This window comes from Ammospiza caudacuta, chromosome 14 (genome assembly GCF_027887145.1).
Source record: "Ammospiza caudacuta isolate bAmmCau1 chromosome 14, bAmmCau1.pri, whole genome shotgun sequence".
In the NCBI taxonomy this organism is placed as follows: Eukaryota; Metazoa; Chordata; class Aves; order Passeriformes; family Passerellidae; genus Ammospiza; species Ammospiza caudacuta.
In genome coordinates, this window is record NC_080606.1 from 13,702,130 (window position 1) to 13,725,275 (window position 23,146).

Here is a 23,146-nt window from a genome sequence, read left to right on the forward strand (position 1 = left end):
TCAAAGAAAGCTAAGGTACTTATCTGAAAGAATACTTCAGCTGATCCTGAAAAATTCAACCTTCTTGTTGTTGTTTGATCCTTCTTAAAACAAGAGCCAACAGGCAAACAGATTTCAAAATAAGTTGCAGTATTATGCAGAATGAAACCAAGCCTAAAATGCTCCCCTACCTCATTGAGCACAGACTGAATTTTTATGGAAAAATCCTCAACTGCTTCCATTTAGCAGTCTAACATCAGTCCATACACTTTAGCATTATGACAACAAATCTAGTTCAGAACAATTCCAATGGGAAGAATTTTTTTTCTCCCAAGATAATTATCCCAGCTACAGCAATTAATTCTAAAAGTCTGGACGTAGTGATGAAATGTATGACCCTTATAACCAAACTATTAAATATTAATATTCTAACTGCATTTTTTAAAAAGTGCAACATGTTTTATGAAATAAATAGCATTTAAAGAAATATTAGAGATTAAAGAGTAGTGGAGAAGAGCCCCCACTAAAACACACAACAGAACTAAAATTGGGTTAATATACTGCTTGATTAGGTACAAGTCACCACCATAAGCAGAACGTGCAGCAATATTGTAAAACCTAAATATCAGAAAATGGATGAGTCAAAGTGGTACATTCCAAGTCATGAAATTTGCTTTAAACTACTGAGTTTCTGAACTGAAAATAGATTCTTTCCGTATCCCATTGGGGTTTTGAGCTTTCAAAACATACTCTTCACATTTGATAGATTTTTTTCCTATGAGCAGGTCACCCCAATTCCACTGGCCATTTCATATGTTAAGGGAAAGCTGGTATTGGTTTCAGAATGCTTTGGGAATCTGAAGGTATAGCAACAATGAAACTGATAGAAATCAGTTTGATGCTAGCCCTGAGATTTTTAAAGTATCTAGTCCTTAAATATCAATGTTTTACGCAAAGCCTAAAGAATTTGCAAATTTTATTAATCCTGTGCCGCAGCATCCTGCCTAGGTAAAGGTTTAAGGGCTCACACATGTTAATCTTGGCCCATCCCAAAGCTGTGCCTAAATATACCTGCGTTTGGTCATGTCCTTTATTTCATCCTCCAACCCCGTGACCTGCAGAACTGGGAGAACACGATATTGCAATAAAATAGCATCCATCTGCCCGCCCCGCGCCTCCTCCTGCTGTTTCAGCAGGGATGGGATGGCCGGAGGGGACAGCGCCAGGGGACACATCTCCCTTTTCCCGTTCCCCTCCGGAGCCCGACCGCACAGCCACCCCGTGGCTCGGCCCCGCCATTCGGTATTCAGCCGGTGCTGCCCGTGCCCGTTCCCGTTCCCGTTCCCGTTCCCGTTCCCGTTCCCGTTCCCCGTGCCCGTCCCTGTCCCCGTTCCCGATTCCCGTTCCCGCCTGCAGCGCCCCCTGCCGTCAGGAGGAGGGAGGAGGGGAGGCCGGCGCGCGCCGCCGCGCGCGAGGCTGCGCGTGCGCGGGCGTCGGGAGCGCGCGGAGCGCCGCGCGGAGCCGCGCGCCTGCGGCAGCGGGGGCGCGCGCGTTGCCGGGCGACGGCGGCCGGGCGGCGGCGGCGGCGCGGGCCCGGTGCGGCGCGGGCGGCGATGAGGCGGCGGCAGCGGCCCCCGCGCTCCCGTCGGCGCTGAACTCCGCGCCCGCACTTCCCCCATCCCTCCCCATCCCGTCCCGTCCTGGCTCTGCTCCTCCACGCCCCCTCATCTCCCCTCGCTCCGGCCAGCCCTTCCCCCTCCATGCGGCGGGAGCGGCCGGAGTGGGGCCCGTGCCGCGGCCGCGCCGAGCCCCGCCGTCCTTCACCTCTTCGCCGCCAGACCCCGCAGGGAGCCGCGGACGGTGTCCATAGCGACAGCAGCGGGTGAGGCCCCGGCCGGGCGCGGGGGTGCCGCGGGGGCTCGGAGCGGGGGAGCGGCGGCGGCCGGCGGAGCGCTCCCCTCCCCCGGGGTCCGCGCGGCGGGGGGAGCGGGGCTGCGGGGCGCCCCCTGCCGCTCGTCGGGCGCGGCCCGGGCCCGGCGGCAGCCGCGGCGCGGCCTTGGGCCCCCGTCCGACCGCGCTCCGCTAGCGGGGGGCACAGCGCGGGCAGCGCCGCTGCTCGGGGGTGCCCCTGCCGCTGCCCGGGGCTGCTCCCGCCGCTGCCCGGGGCGCCCCTGCCGCCCTTCGCGCACCGGAGCGGCGGCCGCCTGGCGTGGCGCGTCCCTCCGCGCTGCGGGGCCGCTGCCCTTGGCCGCTGCCGCCCGGCCCGCAGCAGCCGCACGCTGGGCTCGGGACGCGAGGCCTTGGCGGGGACCCACGGCAGCATCCTCGCCCAGGCTGCGGCACCGCGCTCGCAGCAGGGCAGGTGGAGCGGCCTGGGCACCGGGGGACGGAGCCGGGAAATTCCCCGGCATTTAGTCATTGAAAACACCAAGGAGAGATTGCACAGGCTGCGTTAGCACGCTGTTTGGGAAGGTGTTCCCTGTCTGAACAAAAGAACAATGCAGGAAACTTGCATTAAGGCAGAAAGGTGGTGAAATAAGGAAATTACTTTTGTAGAGCATACCTGATGATTGCCACTTGCATCCTTCCATTTTGCTTTATAATGCACCTGTGAATAAGGAACTGCTCACTCATGCAGTATGCTTGAGGTTTGAGATACTTTTTTAATCAGTTCATTTGAAAATGTTATTTTTTTCACAGCTGTTTGTTTTTCTAATAGTTATTAAATAATTTGGAAGTTATATTTCACAGGAGCCGTTTACTTCACAAGCTAGCAAAACAGTAAAATTGCAGCAAAAGCTAGATTGTGTCTTCTGATAGGTGTGAATCTAAATTATTTGGGTTTATTGAAATACGTCTGATATTGTTTTACTTTTTTTGTTTTAGTCTTGCAGTGTGTTGCAGTGATTAGCATGTGTTGCCATAAATGGGGAGTAAGAATAGGAGGCATATTAAAATGCTGGTCATTTATGAGCTTCCATTATGCAGATCGTTAGTTCTGAATGCTTGGGAATATGCAGCATTCCAGGTCCATCTGATTTTCTATTCCTTCTATGTTTGTTTATTGAAATAGAAGAGCCTGTCAAGTAGTCTTTTTTGTATAGGAAGGATCCTTTGTTGATAAGATGTATCTTCTGCTTGCCAAATGTTGTAACTGAACTATGGTATGTATGACTGGAAGGTATATTTCACAAATTTGGCTAGTGCTACTGATAAAATTATTTTTGCCTCTTAATGGAAAAATGAGTTAGTGGAAATTTCAAGGTCATCTTCAAATATAGAGTAATTTAGCTGCCTTTGGAATATGTAATTTCTTCTCCAATGTCACATGTTTTCTGTATATCAGTCCTGTCAGCGTTGACATTTTCTGGATCTGTTTGCCTTCTAAAATAATCTAATGTTTAGCAAGTTTTAATAGAAGCAATCCATAAAGCTTCCTAAGTCAATTTCATTTGAATGATTGCAATAAAAGGTATTTTAAAAAAGAAAATCTAACTGCTAAATCCAAACCTAACCCAAACTCACTATTTGGAAAGAATGACAAGAAAAAGGTTTAAGATGGATGAAGGGATACGAATTACATTTTATGCTGATGAACTAGTAAGAAAGTAAATTCTTACTGTCAACAGCTGTAAATTAGGTAAGTTCTGATTTTCTGTTCTTTGATCTTTCTGGAAACCTTTTCCAATGCAAATTATTCCATTGTAGACATCTGCTGGTTTTGACTTTCCTTGCCACTGTACAGTTTGCAACTGAAATGTTACTTTCTTGAACACTTATAATTCTACTATAAATCTGTGAATTAGTAGAAGTAAAACAAATTGCTTCTATCACTTGAACTTTTTTCTGTTTGAATCAAGAGCAGGAGCACTGGGGCTTTTTGGTAATAAGGAAGGCAACATCTCAGTTCAGGTATGAAAGTAGGGCTCAGAAAGACGAAGAAAATCAATTTATGAATTTTGAAGAAATTCCCAGGTGTTGCCACATTTGAAATTAGTTTGATATATTGATGTGTCCAACTCATAATGTGAAAAAAAAATAAATTAAAAAACCCAAATGGCTGTAATGCTAGACATACCTGAGAATGCTGTCCTTGTTTGCATCAAGGAATCTGCTAGGCATAAAGGGCTTTGAAGAGCCATGTTTTCATGGCTGGACAACTATATACTTTTTAATATAGCAACTTTTTGTGTGTGTAATTTTATTGTAGAAGGCTGATTTTTATACATTGTAAATGAAAAGCTTGTTTGAGCCATAATAGTGGTATTTTTAAAAGGCTTTGCCATCTGTTAATGTGGGGTGGTTTTAGTTTCCTGTGAACTGTCCCTTTTTGTTGATAAGCTATATTTTATATGATGTGTACATGGTATCACAGATATTTCACCTGGAAATAAGAATACCATGACCACCTTTACAGATGCAGGCTGTCTGGTGCTACAACATGTAGAATTGCATTAGATATATTTCAGAGTTATGAAACACATTTGCAAGTGCAGAGCTGAGCAGTGTAACATCTCCTGAGATGTAGTTTCATTCTTCTGAGGTGACCAATTTATTCATGGCTATAATAAGAAAAAAATCTTCATTAGTTGGCAATTTTGACTCAAATATATATGTTCTATATTTAAATAAGTACTTCAGCTAAGTATCTTTGACTTGTAAAGGTACCTATTTTAATTTTCTTTCATGGGTTATTTTTGACATGGCTTGCTAGAAAGCAGATTGATTCACCATGTCAAAATAAAACCTAGGCTTTACATCATTTGTTGTAGGCCTCTTCTAGAATTTCATCAGAAAATCATTGTACAGTAGAACTAAAGCATTTTACAAAGTCCAGCATTGGCCAAGGTGTTTGTTTGGTACACAGCCAGAATTTAAGAGCCCCTTTCTGCATTTGTTCCATCTGGAGAGAGACCCTCATCAAGATTAATATCTGCTCTCATTAGCTGACATGACTTCCAGTTTTAATTGAATGCTGTAACAGAGCAGAGTATGAACATTAGGTTAAAGCCAAAGGTTTAGACTCCTATCTTTAGTGAAGATATCCACAAGAAATATGCACTCCTTTATTGAGCCCACAGACACATCAGCCAAATCACATAAAGTCAAAACTAAGTCTGACAATTTCAACCTAAAACCACATGCAGTTGCCCCCCTGAGGCAATGCTTTTTCTTTTTTTGTAAGATCAAATACTAGTTTCCATCTCTTTGCCAAGTCTCTGCCTTTTCTGATTCCTGGGTTTAAACACATTGATTTAAAATACAAACAAAAACTCCACCCCTAAAACAAAATAATCCATCACACCAGAAAACCTTCCTCCCTCAAGTCTTGTCCATGGGTAGATCTCCCTTTAGAAAGGGAGTGATGAATTTGCTGGAGCATAGGGATTTGCCATTTTAATTTTCAAAACAGTGGTTGGCTTTTGGCTTGTCTCCTTGATGATGGCTTTCCAGCTTCTTCACCTTGGAAATGAGCAGTGTTGCTATCATATGAATAAAGGAATCTTAGTGAAAAAGAATTAGTTTGTGTTGGACCTCCTTCAGGAGATCACTTAGTCCAACACCATCCTTATTGCAGACTTAATAAGCTGTGTACTGACTTTGTTTTTGCAAAAGCAAGGGAACTGGAGTGAAAATATAAAGCCACAAGATGCCTTCAAGCTCCTCTTGCTGCTTTCCATAAAGGTGCTGTTTGATACTTACTGGGTGAGGTGTCTTTCTCTGCTTCAGACTTTTTTTTTTTTTTTTGGTAGTTTCTAAAGTGATTTTTTCAGTTTATCAGAAAGCTTCTATCCTAACAGGTGAGTCCATCCTGCCTCCTGGATGGCACAGCATGTGAGGGTCCATCCAGTATATTGAGTTCTTCAGAAAGAGCACCCTTTGTTTTTCAGGTTTCTCAGTGGCTGCTTTTGGATGAGAATTTTGATTAAAGGAGCATTTGGTTTAGTCTGCCAGAGTAGTATTCTAAATATTCAATTACAAATTGAATTGGTATAAGTTAAGATGCATCACATCCTTGATGTGTCTTTGACTTAGCTGCAATCACAACTTTTTTTTTCCCTTCACAGAGCAATAATGAGTCATTTATATCTGCAGAGTAGGTAGTACCAAATGGCCTCCTATCAGAATGTGGAATAGGAGAACTAGTGTATTCCTTTGGTCATAGATCCAAATAAATCATCTCAGTTTAAAGGAACTGCCCACAAATAAGCTTTAGGAGTTACATGTCTGCTCTCATTTTATGTCATGTTGTCTGCTGAAGTGTAAACATTGCCTTAGTAGGGACAGCAGATCTTTTGAGTGGCAATAATGCTAGCTGTAGCTCCTTAAGATTATTAGAAAGAGAAAATTGGTGGGGAAAAGGTACTATATATAATTGTTAGAACACCTGTTTTTAAGTCTGTTTACTGTATAATTATTTACCTTTTTTTTTCTGCCTTAGGAAATAATGATTAAATACCTAATACAAAAGAAATACTCCATTTTCTTCCCTTCAGAAAGCCTGTACTTTATACTTGTTTTGTGCTCAGCACTACCTGTTCTTTCTAGGTTGGGTTAACTCCAAACAGGAATCATGTAACTTAAGAAAGAACTAAAATGCTGTTTCCTCTGTTTAGAATTCCAGCTATGTCTATCCTATCCTTTTGAATTCATACTTATGAGTATGACAAAATCAATGAAGTTTGAGGCAAGGTGCTTAAATGTTATACTACTTTTGCATTTCTCTTCAGTTCTCTCTTGATTTATAGTTCACAGAATTATAGAATATCCTGAGTTGGAAGGAAGCTGCAAGGATCATCAAAGTCCAGCTCCTGGCCCTTCACCCAGGAACCCCACCATGTGCCTGAGAGCCCTGAGCTCTGAGGCTTGGCACCATGCCCACTGCACTGGGAGCCTGTTCCAGTGCCCAACCACCCTCAGGGGAAGAACTTCCTCCTAATATCCAACCTGAACTTCCCCTGTTGACTCCTTCACAAGCAATTTCAGCTTCTCTATGTGATATGCTAGACCCAGCTTGCTTTTATGTATATTCCAATACATAAATCAGTGATCACTGAAAGTATTTCCTGAAGTAAATTGGAAGTGCCTCAAACATTGAGATGTTGCTGTCGTTTTTTAGAATAACTTTTCAGTTTAACAAAACTTCACAATATGCTAAGAGTGCAGTAAAAATGGGTACTTTCCTACCAAGTTCTCTATTCTATGGTGTTGTTTCTGTCTTGTGGTTTGAGTTAAATTGTGTAGTCGTGAAAACAAAATGACTTCTTGGCAAGTTTAGATTTAGTAAAAGCTGTAGATTTGGGCCAAAGGATTAATCACATATTTGCACAGCAAAGAAAACATTGCTTTATTTAATTTTCCATATCTACTGTGACCCTAGTATTTCATATATTTTATTTTGGGTTTTCAGAAATAGCCATGATTTCTCCAACTTAGAGCTAATCAAAATACTTGTTCTCATTTCCCTGGTGTCTGTTGGTAGGTTTATGTTTTTCTGTTCCTGGCATTTTCCAAAAGTTCTCTAGGTTAATTTCTGAACCCTTTATAAAAGGTGCCACAAATGTTTAGTCATACTGTTGTCAATCTTGCAGGACAAACACCCTAGTGTTTGTGATGTACAAATCTACAGTTTGAGCAGAGCTAGAAAAGTAAAATGAAGTTCTGAGCACCTTCTATGAGGTTTTTTTCTGATGCAGCCAAGTGCTCTGCTTTTCTATTTAGTTTCTTGCTTGTTATTGCGAAGTTGAGCAATAACATAGTAACTCAGTACAATTTCTGCTAATCTGAATGAGGAAGTTTTCATCAAGGTCAGCCAAAAAATAAATGAAATCTAAATTTGAAACGTATCGCAACTCAGTTGCAAATATGGGATGTTCTTCTTAAGGTTTTTGGGTTGGATTTTTTTAAAGTCGTGATCACTAGAAATGCAGTATTTTATCTAATTTTCCTGAAATAAAAAGACCATTAAAAGGCAGAGTTGTGCTTATTACTTTTCACAGTTGGGGAAGGAAGGACAGGCTCTTGAATCTAATTCAGCTGTCTTGACATTGCTGAAGGATACTGTCACTCCCTGATTCCTGTTCAGTAATCCAGCCAGACACCAGTAACTTGCATTCAGCAGTGTTGAAAAGGAAAGTGTGAAACTTAGGTCCTTAGGGTGGCACTTGCACAATTACTTTTTTACATGACAATGCTTATATGTTTTTGTCTGCCATGATGGTTCTTTCTTGCCTTTGTGTTGCAAGATGTTGTTCCCTTTTGCACAGCTGTAATTAATTTTTTGAGGTGCACTGTAAACTTGATCTTTGTTTAAGAAACAAACTAATTCCTCCCTCAAAAAATTCCCACCCAATCCATTTTCCAGCTGTCATGATGAGTCCATCAGCTTCTTCATACTCCAGGGAGAGTCAGGAACAAGCAGGTTCTAGTTAATAATGTGTTTTGGTGAAGTCCATGGCATGATTTCATGGATCTAGTTTTTCATACCCACTCAATTATATTCTCATGATGTTTAAAAATGTTTGATCTGCTAACTCAGGGGCTTACTTTATTCATTTTATTTATTTACTTTCATTTGCAGTACCCTGCATTTCCATTGTTCTCAAACCACATTCATAACTTTCTTAAACTGAGCCAGCCATGATAAAAGGATTTCAGGAACAGTGTGCTAGAGCTTGGTGAGGAAGGATAACTACCAAACTTTTAAGTTTTTGCAGCATTTGGGAAGCAAGAGCTCTATTTCACTTTTCTGAACTGATCCATGAAATTTATTGAGTGATACACTGACAGAATTAGAATTTACATGTATATGTATATATGTATATATCTATCTGTATTTATTTGTGTGTGTTTAGGGTGGGGTTTTTCCATCACTGTTCAGTGTAGACAAGAACTACAATATAGATTGTAGATCAGAAAGCTAAAGCCTAGTGGTATTTCTGAAATAATTCCCAGTTCTATATATTCTGGTGCATGAATTCCTGAAATTCAGCCCTCTCTGCACAACTGAACTTTTGCTACTATTACAAGTGTTCCATCAGCATTTGTCAAGGAAGAACATCCCCTTCAGGGTTGGGTGGTGGTAACAATTACATTTATCTTAACTGGTGAGTCAACACTGAAAATTTTCCTTTGTCCTTTGCCTCTGTAATAGAGGAGTGCTAAGTCACATTCCTTATTGTTCTTCTCCAAAGATGGTTAAGGGAGGGGGAGAGACAGATGGAGAAACAGAAATGGCAAGTTTGTTTTTCTTTTAAAATACTTTATCTAAATTGACTCAGAAAATAGGAAGCTTCTAAATAAAATTTATTACTAATCATAGTTAGCAGGCTATTTTTCAATTGATGTTTCAATATTAATTTTAAGGGCAGGATGTTCACTGCTGGTGTAAATAGCTAATACTTTAGATTTAATGTATATTAGTGTTTTATTTCAGAGGAGCCATAATAAGTAGAAAAAGTAAAATATTTTTCTCGACATTGTACTGAGTTTCACTCGATAAAAGACTATACAGTATTAGGCCTTTGATTTGTGTAAATTTAGGGTTTCTCTGTTCATCAAAATGACAGTGTTGAGACTTCCCAGGAATGTGTTGAGACTGACATTGCATAGCAAGATAAGAAAAAAAAATCCATTAAACTGAATCAAAATGCTGTCATTTATGTGGCTCTAATTTATCAAGGGACTGAAAAGCCTGATCTGCCATTTTAACACTTCTGTTAAAAATGCTGCTTGACTTAGCACATATTCTGTGAATGCTACTGTACATGTCTCTAAATGTTTAAGTGACTGTGGATCTGAGCTCAGATCTTTCTTTAGACCATGTCTAATTTTATTAGATTAAAAAGTACAAGAACTATTTGAACATGTATTCATTTTAAGCATCTTAAAATTAAAGTATTCCTTTGGCAAATAGAAACTGATAAATCACCCAGCGTTTTTCTAATTCATATTTTAAAGGTTTTAAGAAAGGTTCTCATTTCATAGGCACTAACACTATCTTGGCTCAGTTTCCATTCTAAGGTATTGGTTAACACAGGACTCTGCTTACTTATAGCCTGGTTTGAGGGAGCCTGAAAAACAACTTCTTTTTCTTTGGACAGGAAAAGGAAAGTAACCAAGTAGGGTAGGCCAACTTGGTTCTTTCTATAGTGACATGCAGTGGATGGTAATGAAATGCAGTGAATTTATAGTATTTGTGCTCTTAATGACTGAGCCTGCTCAGTATTCAGAGCAATTCATACGTTTTGTTATAATCAGTTTACATATGCGTTTCCCTTTTGAGTGCTTGTCCCACAGACCGAGCGCTCGCTGCCCGCCGCACGGCCCGGGACAGGCGCGCAGTGCGGGCACCCCTACCCGGGGCCGTGGCGCTGCTCACGGCGGCCCTCGGCTCTCAAACAAAACTCGTTATTGTGGAAACTGCGATGGAGTCATTCCTGCCTAGAAAGGTGACTTTAGTTTCCTTGAGGGACTCAACTCTGCCTTTTCCCCGGCTCGGTGCGGCCCAGGAGGGTGAGGCTCCCGGTTCCCGGAGCAAGGGCCGAGCCGGGCCGTGGCTGCCCCGCACCCGAGCAGGGGAGCGGCAATAGCGGCAGCCCCGGCCCCGGGCCGCTTACCGGGGCCGCTCCCATCTCCTGGGCATTACCGGGGCAATGGCAGAGCCACCTGGGCTCTGTCAGAGCCGCTTTTATCTCTTGGGCATTACCGGGGCAATGGCAGAGCCACCTGGGCTCTGTCAGAGCCGCTCTTCTCCTCCGTCTGTCACGGGGCCGTCACTTTACCCGGTAGTCCGGGTAAAGGCAGTGCCATAAGGGACCAGAAGAAGCTGTTCAGTCCATTGTTTTACCTGAATTTCTGTTGGTCCTGCCGAAATGAACAGGCTTTGAATAGAGTATTTCTAGACCAGCTCGAAATAGTAATTGTCATTTGAATAGTGATTGTTGAGTAATTTGCAAGTGTTCGTTTATATTACAGTACTTTATTACCGTGCAGATATTTTCTTTCTGTTTTAATACCATCAAAGTTGAAGACATGCTTTCAGTTTGGGCCTTATGAACAAAATAGACATGACTTTGTCTGACTCTTTTCTGAATCACATTATCAGTTCTACTAGTTGCTCGTGACTGTGCTGAAAGAGGTGTTTAGGAAGGAAACTTGGTTGGTTGCTTAGCAGCGAGCATCATGAGAATTACAATTTTAAAGCTGCAGTGTCTGTATTTCTGGAATAGCTTTAAATTAGATATTTGTAATAGCTTGCTTTCCTTTAAGTGTGTGTTCATGTTTGGCCGTCTTTGGGGGGAATGTAATTGTGCTGGTCAAGGTGACTCCCATCACCCTGAGCCTGGGGCTGCCTGGGCCATCTCACAGACAGAGGGAGTGTGGGACACAGTGGGGATGCAAGGAAAAACTGTTCTGTGATTGCACATGGCTTGGACAGTCTGGGGAGGCACCAAAGGCGTTGTGAGGGTCAGGGAGAGAATGGAGGTTTCAAGATGATAAGTTTAACAAAAGCCAAATTCTTGTGACATTGTGCTTAGAGAGATGACAACTGGCAAAGAAGAATGGAGCTCTTTAAACTTGGATGAACAGAATCATGTTGTTCTTTGTCCAGTGCCAAAGCAGTAGAGTCTCAATAATTTGAAAAAAATTAGTCTTGCCACATGTATTGTACAGCATTCCTTCATTGCAATATTTTGTAAGCTGTGGGTACAGTGTGCTGATAACCTTGTATTTTAACCTTCTTTTATAATAATTTTTTATATCCTTTTTTTTTTTAATGTTGGCAAGGTACAAGGTTATGTATGAGACCTAATTAAAATCCATTCTAGGTCAAGCTATTAATACATCTAAGTTGGCAAGTACTTGGGTTGTAAATATACTGCCATTAGTGCTATCTGAGAGAAAAATCACTTGGAATGAAAAAGGAATACTGTAAAAATAATACCTAAGTATTTAGAGGGATACTATTTGAATAAATAGCATGAAAGAACAGATGTTTTTTAAGTCTAACTTAAACCTAATTAGTCAAGATTGGAATTTCCATTCAAATGCAATTGTGTTTTTATTTCATATGGCATAAAGGACTTAAACTACCACAGAATTCTTTAAGTTGGAAGAAGTCCTCCAGGATCATGGAAAAGTATGGTTATTCTTTTTTTAAAAATTATGTTGATTGACTCAAAACTTGACCTTTTAAGTTGTTTTTTTTTGTTGTTTTTTTTTTTTTTTTTTTTTTTAAGGTATGAGTGATTAGCATTTTCCTAAGGAAATAAGGCTTTTGAGCAGCTGTCTGTGTGTGCGTTTCTGTTTGCATAAATTAAAATGCAGTCTGGTAGAATGTTACTGCTTTTCCTGTTTATGGTTATTATATATCACTATATAAAGGTTTTGCAGGTTAATAATCTCAGTTTCACTTTGAGACAATTGTAGGGGGTTGGTTAGGCCAATATGGACCTGTCTCAGAGATTCTTTGACTTTTTTATGGTGTTGCTTATCAAATTTTATCACTCTTCTAGACCTGTTGTTCTTTGAAATATTCCCATAGACAACAGAACTCCACCATTTAATGTAGGGAAACAGTCAAGAAAGAAACTTTTCTAAGACTTACTAGCAGAGCTTTGAACTAGATTCATCAGGGGAGGAGATGTGCTTCGGAATGTCAGAGAGGAGCCAGGAAACACCAGCACTCCAGAAAGTGTGGTGGTGTGTTTTCCAGACAGGGAAACACCTGTAAATTGTCCCAGAGGAATTAGGGATGGCCTCTCACAAATGGTGAAGAGGCTGTTCTCTGATTCTGTAAATGATGTATTAGGTGCTGTGATTTTCTGCATCTTGTTACCTAAAACCAAAAGGATATGAAAAAATGAATAAGCTTTGACTTATATGCACACTGGTGATGCTTTTGATTTTCTTTTGTGGCTTGTATTATTTTTTTAAATGTCTGGTTTGTTTTCCAGAAGACACTTTTGCTAGGTAAACTTGTTAGTTCTGATAGTAAATCCTTACTGAAGGAGGCTGAAGGAGGCTGAAATGGTTTGTGTTAAATTTTATGCATACTGGAACACTGCACAGTTGTTCCTAGTGTAGACAGGCTGTTCTTGCAGTAGAAGACATGTTTCTAGTGAAAATGGTGGCTCACCCTTTTCTGGGTTATTATCTTTAAATATTACTGAGATAATCCATTCCAGTTCTATGTTTATTGTGTGGGAATTGTCCTTTTTTTGTGGGTAGAGTAACTGAGGGAGGGAAAGAGAGTCTTATTTGATTACACAGACAGTGTAATTATATGCTTTATTATAATCAGTTTACATAGAAATGTGAATGACTGGGGACATCTACTGACTTATAAACAAAATCATTGTAGTTGAATATTTTGCAGAATTGATCAAAACCTAATTTTAATTTTCTTTTTCTTTCTTTTTAAGGAACTTCATGTTGGTGTTGCTTATGCCAGAATATAGTAAGCAAGGCAGATTAGCTCCAGCCTTGTGTAAACTTTTAATTGGCCAACATGATGCAATTGGGCATGAATTCCAGGTGGCTTTGGAAATGAACGAGAACTGAGCACTCTGGCTGGAAGCTGAACGTGATGACGGCCTGGTCTATGGTAGGGAAGCTGAAAATGGAGAAGAGGCACTCCAGAGAAGACAGAAATGTGGAGCAAGATGTGGGGGAATGCAGTGCTGAATCTGAGGAATGGACGAGCTCAGAAAGTGAGCCTGAGCAACCATACTTCAGAGGCAGTGCTCAGTGGAGAGAAAAGGAGGTTTCCACCAAACCGCATCGGCCGCTCTGCCGGTCCCCATGCCTGGATCGCCCAAGCTTTTCACAGAGCAGTATCACACAAGACTTGAAGCTAGATGAATGCAAAACAAATTTGGACAAGGAATACCAAGCTAAAATGGATTTTGCTTTAAAGCTTGGGTATGCAGGAGATCAGATCCAGGCTGTACTGAATAAGTTGGGAGCGGATGCACTCATCAATGATGTTCTAGCAGAGCTTGTGAGACTTGGCAACAAAAGTGAATCAGAGGGACAAAGCACTGCCAGCAGTACCACTGGTACTCTGGTGTCAAGAGGCCCTTGCCCAAAGGAAATAACAAGCCCTGAATTGTCACTGGAAGATGAAGTGGTGGATAACAGTGATAACTTGAGGCCAATTGTCATTGATGGAAGCAATGTTGCTATGAGGTGGGTGTCCCTGACACAATATTTGAAAATAATAAATCACTAAAATATTTAAAAAATACTTTTTACTGATGGCAAAGTCATTTTAAGTCATGTAGACTATTACACTGATAATGCATCTATTTTATGGACTCTTTAGTCAAGGCTTTTAATTATGCTGTTACTCCTTTATACGTAATCCATATTCCAGTTCCCCTGCCCTCATTTTAAATCCAAGTTCTCACCTCAAGTCTTTTGTTCAAGCAATCTATTTGTAGTGTGCTTTTGTGTGGGTGGGTTTAGTATTTTGAAGTCCTTGAACAATACTGAAAATTGTTTCTGGACATTAAAGGAAAGTAACCAAGTACAGTAGGAAATCTTGGTTCTTTCTAAAGTGACATGCAGTGGATGGTAATGAAATGCAGTGAATTCATGGTATTTGAGCTCTTGGTGATTGAGCCTGATCAGTATTCAGAGCAATTCAGCTGTGTCAGAACAGAGATAACACATGAGCTAAACCTGCTGACCAGCATGGCTATGCTGCTTGCCCCTTGTGACTCAGGATATTCTATGTACACTTGGCTGCTTCGGTCAACACTAACCCAAGAGATACCTGTACCATACCACTTTTGAACATGTCTGTAGAATACAGAGTTCAGCTAGCCATTGCTTATCATTGAGTAAGTGTGATTTTTTTATGAGGGAGTTGTATGCTGTTTTAGAAACTCCTTTGAGTTTCAGAAAACAAATTTTTGATGGGGACGGGACTTAAACAACTTTTACACAATTACTTCGTTCCTCTAAGAAGTTCTAATAAAAATGAAGAACATTTAGTATCAGAGGAAAATAGTTTATTAATATAGATATTTAAAAGCACTTATCACCCATGGCAATCAGCATTGTTCATTCCTCTTCTTGTGGTAGCATTTTATGGTGCTACTTAAGGTGAACTCAGTTTGTCAGGGAAAGTGATATTTTTCATTAGGCCAGCTAATAAAATGAAAAAAAATTGAAAACTTCCCGTTTACTTACTTTTTTTCTGGGGATAGTAAAATTGCATAATTTATAGACTTTTAAGTAGCATGGTTGTTGTAATCTGATGCCTGAATACCTCAGTACAGTTGTCTTTTTCCAATTATGCAAGGTGGCCTAATAAAACTTTACAGACTTTGTTTTCCTTATGTCCTTTGACCGTGGCAGCTTTAGAAGAAAAAAGCAACCAAACCACCACAACAAAAACCAAAACCAAATGTAACTTTTGTCCTTGCTGTTTCTAAAACTTGTATGTTCTTCAGCCATGGGAACAAAGAAGGATTTTCCTGCCGGGGAATTCAACTAGCTGTTGATTGGTTTCTGGAAAAAGGACATAAAGATATCACTGTGTTTGTACCTGCATGGAGAAAAGAACAGTCTCGACCTGATGCACCAATTACAGGTAACACCAAGATTTTCTTTGACCCCTTGGTTAAAAAGGGAAAAAAAAAAATATTGTCATGTTTCTGATGGGTCCCAGTACTGGGCTGTGGATGTGGTGATGGTGATGTTGCACTCAACTGTTTATTTGAAAACACAACAGTTTCATTGTTTGGGAAACAAGCATTTAAATATCTGCATGTGTTAACAATGATGTGGGTTTTGTAACATTATTGGGTGGTTTCAACACTTTTGAGAAGGAGCAGTTGAATTTTTCCCATTCACAAATGTTGAACATACAGGAACTGAATCTTATTTGCTGGGTGAGCATGAAATAAGTATTAACAGGCCAGGGACTCAGTTAGTAGGGTTATCTTGAACACTGAAAAGGCAGCATGTGTTTTTACCTATAGAAAGTCCTTGCATTCTACTCTAGGCTATTGTAATACAGTAATACAGTAATACAGTAACACCTGAATTTCTGACGTGTTCAGGACGACTGAGTAAAGGTACATGGCTACAGAGTGGTTATGAAGTTCACATATTGAATATTTACTCAGTGCTTTGAAACCTCAGAATAAAATCCACATCTAGATGGTTTTTAATCATAATGAGGACTGTGTATAAATATAATTGCAAGATACTTTGTCAGACAAAAAAGGCAAGAATTTTCATAATGCAAAGGTTGCATTTCTTTCTTTTAATAAGTTTTTAAAAACTGCTCAACTAAAATTATTTTACAGATCAAGAAATCTTGCGTAAATTGGAGAAAGAAAAAATTCTTGTTTTCACCCCATCTCGAAGAGTTCAGGGAAGAAGAGTGGTTTGCTATGATGATCGATTCATAGTAAAACTTGCCTTTGACTCAGATGGCATCATTGTGTCCAATGATAACTATCGGGATCTTCAGAATGAAAAGCCAGAGTGGAAGAAGTTCATAGAGGAGCGGCTGCTAATGTATTCTTTTGTGAATGACAAGTATGGGTTTTTTCTTCAATAGTAAATGAATTTACTAGCTCAGCATTCTCAGGAAAAACTGGTCATGTTTAATTTCTTTTCCCTTAGATTTATGCCTCCAGATGATCCGTTAGGACGTCATGGTCCAAGCCTTGAAAATTTCTTAAGAAAAAGGCCAGTTATTCCTGAACACAAGAAACAACCGTGTCCTTATGGTAAGTGCCCAAGTCAGATTGATTTGTTGCATTTAAAGGTAGGTGAAGCTAGCAATCAACATCTTGTCATTATCAGAACAAAATGTACTACTTTTCATGTTTCCATCCAAGCACAACGTTGCTTTTATACCCCTCATGCACATATTTATAAAAACAGTGTAGCAGAAAATTGAGGATTACGAGATACACCTTGTGCATAATACAGCTTTTTGCTATTTTATTCTGGTTTGTATTTAAGGGAGGAGATTTGTAATTTATAAAACCGTGTTAAAGCTGATTTGTTTTTATAGCACTGTGTGTATGTGGTCATGATTGAAATCATAAGTCAGTAGGAAAAAAAATTGTCTTGCCTTTGATGCAGATAGACATGGATGCAGACAGCAGAGTCTGTGACTGCCTGCATATATAAAAAATATGTCATTATCCTTAGAGTTTTAATATAGAAATACTACTTTTGCCAAGTGGTGAAAGATGTAAAGAAAAAAGATAGCAAATGGTGATATGAATGAGTTTTTGATTTATTTAACCTGAAAACCCTTTTCTTTCAGGTAAAAAGTGCACCTATGGGCACAAATGTAAATATTACCACCCAGAACGTGCAAACCAGCCTCAAAGGTCAGTAGCGGATGAGCTTCGAATAAGTGCCAAATTATCTGCTGTGAAAACTATGAGTGAGGGAGCCTTGGCCAAATGTGGCACAGGGCCATCCAGCTCCAAAGGAGAAATCAGTTCTGAAGTGAAACGCATTGCCCCAAAACGTCAGTCAGATCCAAGCATTAGGTCAGTAGCTGTGGAGCCTGAGGAAAAGTTATCAGCAGCCCGGAAGTCCGAGGCCAGCTCTGTCCCGTCTCTGGTTTCTGCATTAAGTGTACCAACGCTCCCTCCACCAAAAAGCCATGCAGCTGGTGCATTAAATACTCGTTCTGCAAGCAGTCCGGTGCCAGGTTCCTCACAGTTCGTACATCAGAAATCCTCACTGGAACATATGTCCAGTGTGCAATATCCTCCTATACTAGTCACCAATAGCCATGGCACCTCAGTTAGCTATATTGACCAGTATCCCAAATATGAGTCGCTGGGGGACCATGGCTATTACTCCTTACTCAGTGATTTCTCCAACTTAAGCATAAGTAGTATCCGTAACTCAGATTATTACGGGGCTGATATGGACCAGGGGATGTATTCTAGAAACTCAAGCCCCTGTCCTGACAATTGCTTAAGCCATACAAGTAATGATTCTTATTCCTCTTACAATGACTTGTATCTGGGTGTAGCAGATGCCAGTCCAGAAGACAATGTGAAGAGCCACAGACTGCCATCGAAAAATCGTCTTCAGCCTTTCCCTCATGGTTACCATGAAGCCTTAAATAGAGGTCAGAGTTACGGACCCGAAGAGCCTAAGCAATCCCTTCGCAAACAGTCAGTTTCCCACTTAGGCCTACATGCCCAGCATCCAGTTGTTGGAGCACGGTCCAGTTGTCCAGGAGAATACCCTGTGCCTCAAAACGTTCATCCATCAACTGCACAACCAAGCCGTGCCTTGGTGATGACCAGAATGGACAGCATTTCTGACTCTCGGCTTTATGAGAGTAACCCCACGAGGCAGAGACGGCCACCTCTGTGTCGGGAGCAGCACGCCAGCTGGGACCCACTGCCCTGTGCATCAGACTCCTACACCTACCACTCCTACCCACTGAGTAACAACCTCATGCAGCCATGTTATGAACCTGTCATGGTTAGAAGCATGCCTGAGAAGATGGAACAGCTCTGGAGAAATCCCTGGATTGGGATATGTGGTGAGCCAAGGGAACCTCACATCATCCCAGAACATCAGTATCAAACATACAAGAACCTCTGCAATATTTTCCCTCCAAGTGTTGTCCTTTCTGTGATGGAGAAGAATCCCCACATGACAGATGCACAACAGCTGGCAGCTATGATTGTTGCCAAATTAAGAACAGGGCGTTAGAGCAGTACAGCCTCTTTTGGATAATTGAACCTGTACAGCACATAGGACCCAGAGGAAAACTTACGTGAAGGAAGAGGCTAATCTATTGTAAATATTTTCTACTAAGATAGTATAAAGTTCTGTACACAGTAGCAATCATATATATGCTGAGGCACTATATAAAAGTTGATTGTATTGCAAATTTTAAGATTTTAAAATATAGGGATTTTTAATAGTATTTTATAGGAAATGCATACCTTGCTGCATGGATAGCTCACTAAGAACTATAATGTCACAATCAGTGTCTCAAAGCTGTTACTACAAAATTAGTGTTAGCAATTATATTGCATGTATTAGTGTACACTTACAATTTGCTTATAAATACCTAATCGGCCTCTAAAAGTATGCTCTATACACACCAAGATGACTTTTAGGGTTTCAGCTTTGTCATTTGACACTGCCTAGTGGCATCTTAAGTAGTGAAGAAAAAGTAAATTTGGTAAATTTAAAAATTAAAATTGTTTATAAAAGGAAAAATTGATTTCAGGTTTTCAATGTCAACTTAGTTGTTGATACTTAAATTTCAGATCTGTCCCTCAGGAGTTTGAATAACTATTATTACATTGTTCAATATGTTGGCTCAATCCAACAGAAGCCAAATACTTTATTAAATTAGGACCAAAACTTTAAAGAATGTAAAGGCATGAGTGCCATTCAGTAAACTGAAACTTTAACTGTAGCTTCTCTGCAGAATCTCCTCTCAAACGTGCAGTAAGCAGCTGCTGGCCCAAATAACTAGACAAGCTGAAAATAAATTGTCAGTATTATGTAAACTGGATTACTCAACTTGAAGTAGCAAAAACTGGATGTTAACATGGAAGTTCATCAGTACCTGCAGCCCTTCCTCTGGGAGCGAGGAAGGTGTTTGAGTGAGCCTGACATTCAAGGTGGCTGTACAAGATCATCTTCAGAAAGGGTGGAGGGGGAAGGCTGCTGCTTGCAAAGAGATGCTCCAGTTTGGGTTTGTGGCAGAGCTGTCCTGGTTTTTGCTCTTCACATCCACGCTAAGGTGTGCATTTGCCTCGTGAAGGCTTTTAGAGTTCCTGTTTCAACAGGTGAGCTAATTTTGTGTGGCATTGTTTGCGCAACTGGTATCTTGCTCAGGGTGGGAACCTTTGTAGCTAAATGTCTCCAAAAGAGGCGTTTATTGGTTTTTTTAAGCTGCACTGACTGTACGCCCTTTTTTGAATCCACTGTATATTTCAACATTTTGAACCATGACTAACTCGACATGTCTCGAGCTAGGACTTGTTGACTTCTACTGTAGTTTTTTTCATGAAAGTTGAGAAGGCCTGGTTTATGGCCTTTTGTTTCTTCATGAGAAGGTGTGACACTGCCTAAATGTTTCTTACTGTGAAACACACAGAACGTGAGGCTGCAGTCAGGGTTGTTTCTGGTGTTTTGATAATGGCTTGCATGCTGCTTTCTAGTTATCTGTTTGTCTGAGAAACAAAGTTTATCATTTCCTCCACTTGTGTTACTGTAGTGGTTGGTTTGATTCAGAAAATCTTGTGGGCTCTTTATCACATGCAAAATAGGTTCCTGTCATATAAAAAAAACCCACCAAATGAACCAACAAGAAACCACAATTATGGGTGCAACTACAGTTAATTTACTGACATTTGATAACTGTACCATTTCACACAGGATAAATTTTCTTGTGTTGGTACAGGTGATGTATATAATGACTATGTCATTATGTATCTGAAATGAAGTAATTTGAAAGTGATCCTGTACTGACAAATAACTTAAGTTTCAATTAGTTGGTTATTCTCTCTGTTAGTGGGGAAAATGATTCAGACACTTATAACAGCTGGGGGAAAACAGATTTAACTCTTGACCGGTTTTCAAAAACATTTCATATTTTTAATTTGCAATTAATTCTTATTCTCTTCTCTTGCATGATATAAGCAGCTGAGAGCAATGCCTCAAATAACCAGAAATGACCTTTTGTTTGTTGATACAAATTGTATCTCTTTTTCTTGATTGTATAAAAACTGTGTATAAAAAAAATAATCTCTAGATTAACTTCAGTATTACATTTTCACCACAACGTTTGTGACACCATGTGTCACAGGGAAGTAGCCCATGAATAATTATGGATTTTTTTATTTAAAATGGGCACTTGTAGTTTATAGACAAACAGGGACAACTTTTGAGAACCAGGTTATTATGTGCACAAATACTGCGTGTACACCTCAAAGCATTACATAGGTATCTTCAGTCTATTTATTAAGCAGATACATTCTTGCACTAAACTTTATGTAAAAATGTTGCTGTTAACTCATCTGCATGTGTTTAAAATGTAACAGTAATTGCTATAGACCCTATTTTATTCTAACCAATTAATTTATAAATTATTTAGGTATGAGATGAAGTTTATTGTGCACTCATGTTTTCCATCTTGCATGGAATTAAATATTTGTATGCAGAAAAATGTTTGTTCCATTTTTCTCCATTTATAAAGATAAGCTATTTTAAGAGAGGATCAGTAGGTGATTTTTGATGTTTTCTAATGTGGAAAACTCAACAGAGATTTCTGTATGAAGCGCTGGGTGGCTTATGGAGATATCCATTTTTGTTGGATCTGTCCAGTCATTTTAATTTTCACTAACCTTTGTTTTACTGATGGAAGAATTCCTTTTTAAACATTGGGAATGCTGTGAGAACACAAACCCAGCATACTATTTCCCTAAGGCACTTCAGAGGCAAATTGTCTTATTCTGAGAAGCTATTGGCATCTCTCATGCATAGTTACAGAATTGGCAGTGCAGCCTTGTGGAAATAACCTGCAAATTTTGTGCTTGTTTAGTCCTCCTTAGAGGTAATGCAACTTTTCTATGTGATGTAGTCTTTCCTGATCAACTACTTTAAGTGATAATTTGGTCATCCACACCTGTTTTCAGCTATGTTTACAAGACAGTTCAGGACACTGACACGTTCATTAATCTTTAGCGCATAAGCTTGGATTTCTTCTTACATGGAAGAGTTGATCTTATTAACACCTGATCATAGCTGTCTATATTGTAAATATAAGACTTTGTATAAATGCTCTTTTTTAGAGCATGGTATTTAAATGTTTTTAAAACTGTAAAAGAACAGTTCTAGAAACTATATTTTAATAAAATCCATGAAAAAACAATTCTAGATGAGGGGGGAAAAAGTGTGAAGGTAAAATCATGGACTACTGCAGTTGATAAGAGTTGAGCAGTAGATTTTAGTGCTTTACTGGGGCCAGAGCATTCTCTGGGAGTTCTGATTTACTTCTCTTTCATCTTCAGCTATATTACTTTCACATAATTTGTCACTTAAAAGTGTGTAACTTTAAATTCATCAATCAAAAACCAAATGCTTTATGGGATGTCAGTCTAAATTATTTCATGTTTTTTGTAAGAATTACATGTCAGTAATATAGTAAATTGTACATGATTTCACTGCTGTTAGTCCTGTTGTTGTCATATTGAGCTGCAGTAGTTGGCTTTATTCATTTGTAGAATTAAACATTACTGTTTAATTGTTGTAAAATTTTATAAATCTCTTTGGGTTTTTTTGGTTGACCCAAATATAATGTAAGTCTTAATGACAAAATGAGTGAAAATGGATGTTAAACCAGTATGTGGTATTCTTAAATCTCTGTAGTGGTAAGTGGGCACTGCTCTAGTTGCTGCAGCATGTAATTTATTTACTAGCATGAGTCTGTTTAGCTTTTGTAAAAATGCTTTAGCTGTAAAGTTAAAAATAGGTGTGGAGTATGGTTGCTTAGAACAAGCAGAAGGAGCTTCATTGAAAAAAAAAACCAAACAAAACCAAAAACATCTAAGTAGGTGAGTTTTCCCCTACATACTTCTAATGCCAGTTTGTCCCAAATTATGCAGTTTGGCATTTTGTTAAAATTAAAAATACTTGATGACCTGTATGCATACCTGATCTATATCAATCCACAAACAGGAACATTGGATTATTGTAATTTTTATAACTCCACACTAAGGGGAAGGAATGTGCAACATTTCTGTGAAACTTTGTTCCAAAGTTGAAGTATTACTTGATCTTGACTTGCCAAAAGTTTACCTGAAGCATCTGTCCCAGTTACCTCTCTGGTGAGCATTCAGCTTTAACACTCCTGATGTACCTATTGCTTGTTTGTGTGACAGAGCCCTCATTAAGTGTATTCCCTGCAATATTTCAACTGGAAAAATACAATTGCACCATCACATAAATTATTCTTATGCCAGTGTTTGGTTAGCCTTTCAAGAGTCATTATACAATATTGCTGATTTTGGTCTGTATTTAAAGTTTGTAAATGTATTAAAAGAATTGCAAGAATCTAAAAGAAGTATAGGCTATCACCTGTTCCCCTCCTGCTCTATGTAAATGTTTTGCACAATTATTTAATAATATGAAATAT

General features: G+C 39.8%; 1 protein-coding gene across 1 annotated transcript; it reads left to right on the forward strand.

The window, feature by feature from the left end:
• Positions 1-1,687: 1,687 nt before the first annotated feature.
• ZC3H12B (zinc finger CCCH-type containing 12B) lies at positions 1,688-23,116 on the forward strand. The gene is made up of 6 exons (XM_058814021.1): positions 1,688-1,861; positions 13,407-14,172; positions 15,444-15,583; positions 16,305-16,539; positions 16,627-16,733; positions 17,282-23,116. Exons 2-6 carry the CDS (start codon positions 13,571-13,573, stop codon positions 18,700-18,702), a joined length of 2,505 nt encoding a protein of 834 aa, XP_058670004.1. The 5' UTR covers positions 1,688-1,861; positions 13,407-13,570; the 3' UTR covers positions 18,703-23,116.
• Positions 23,117-23,146: the final 30 nt, after the last annotated feature.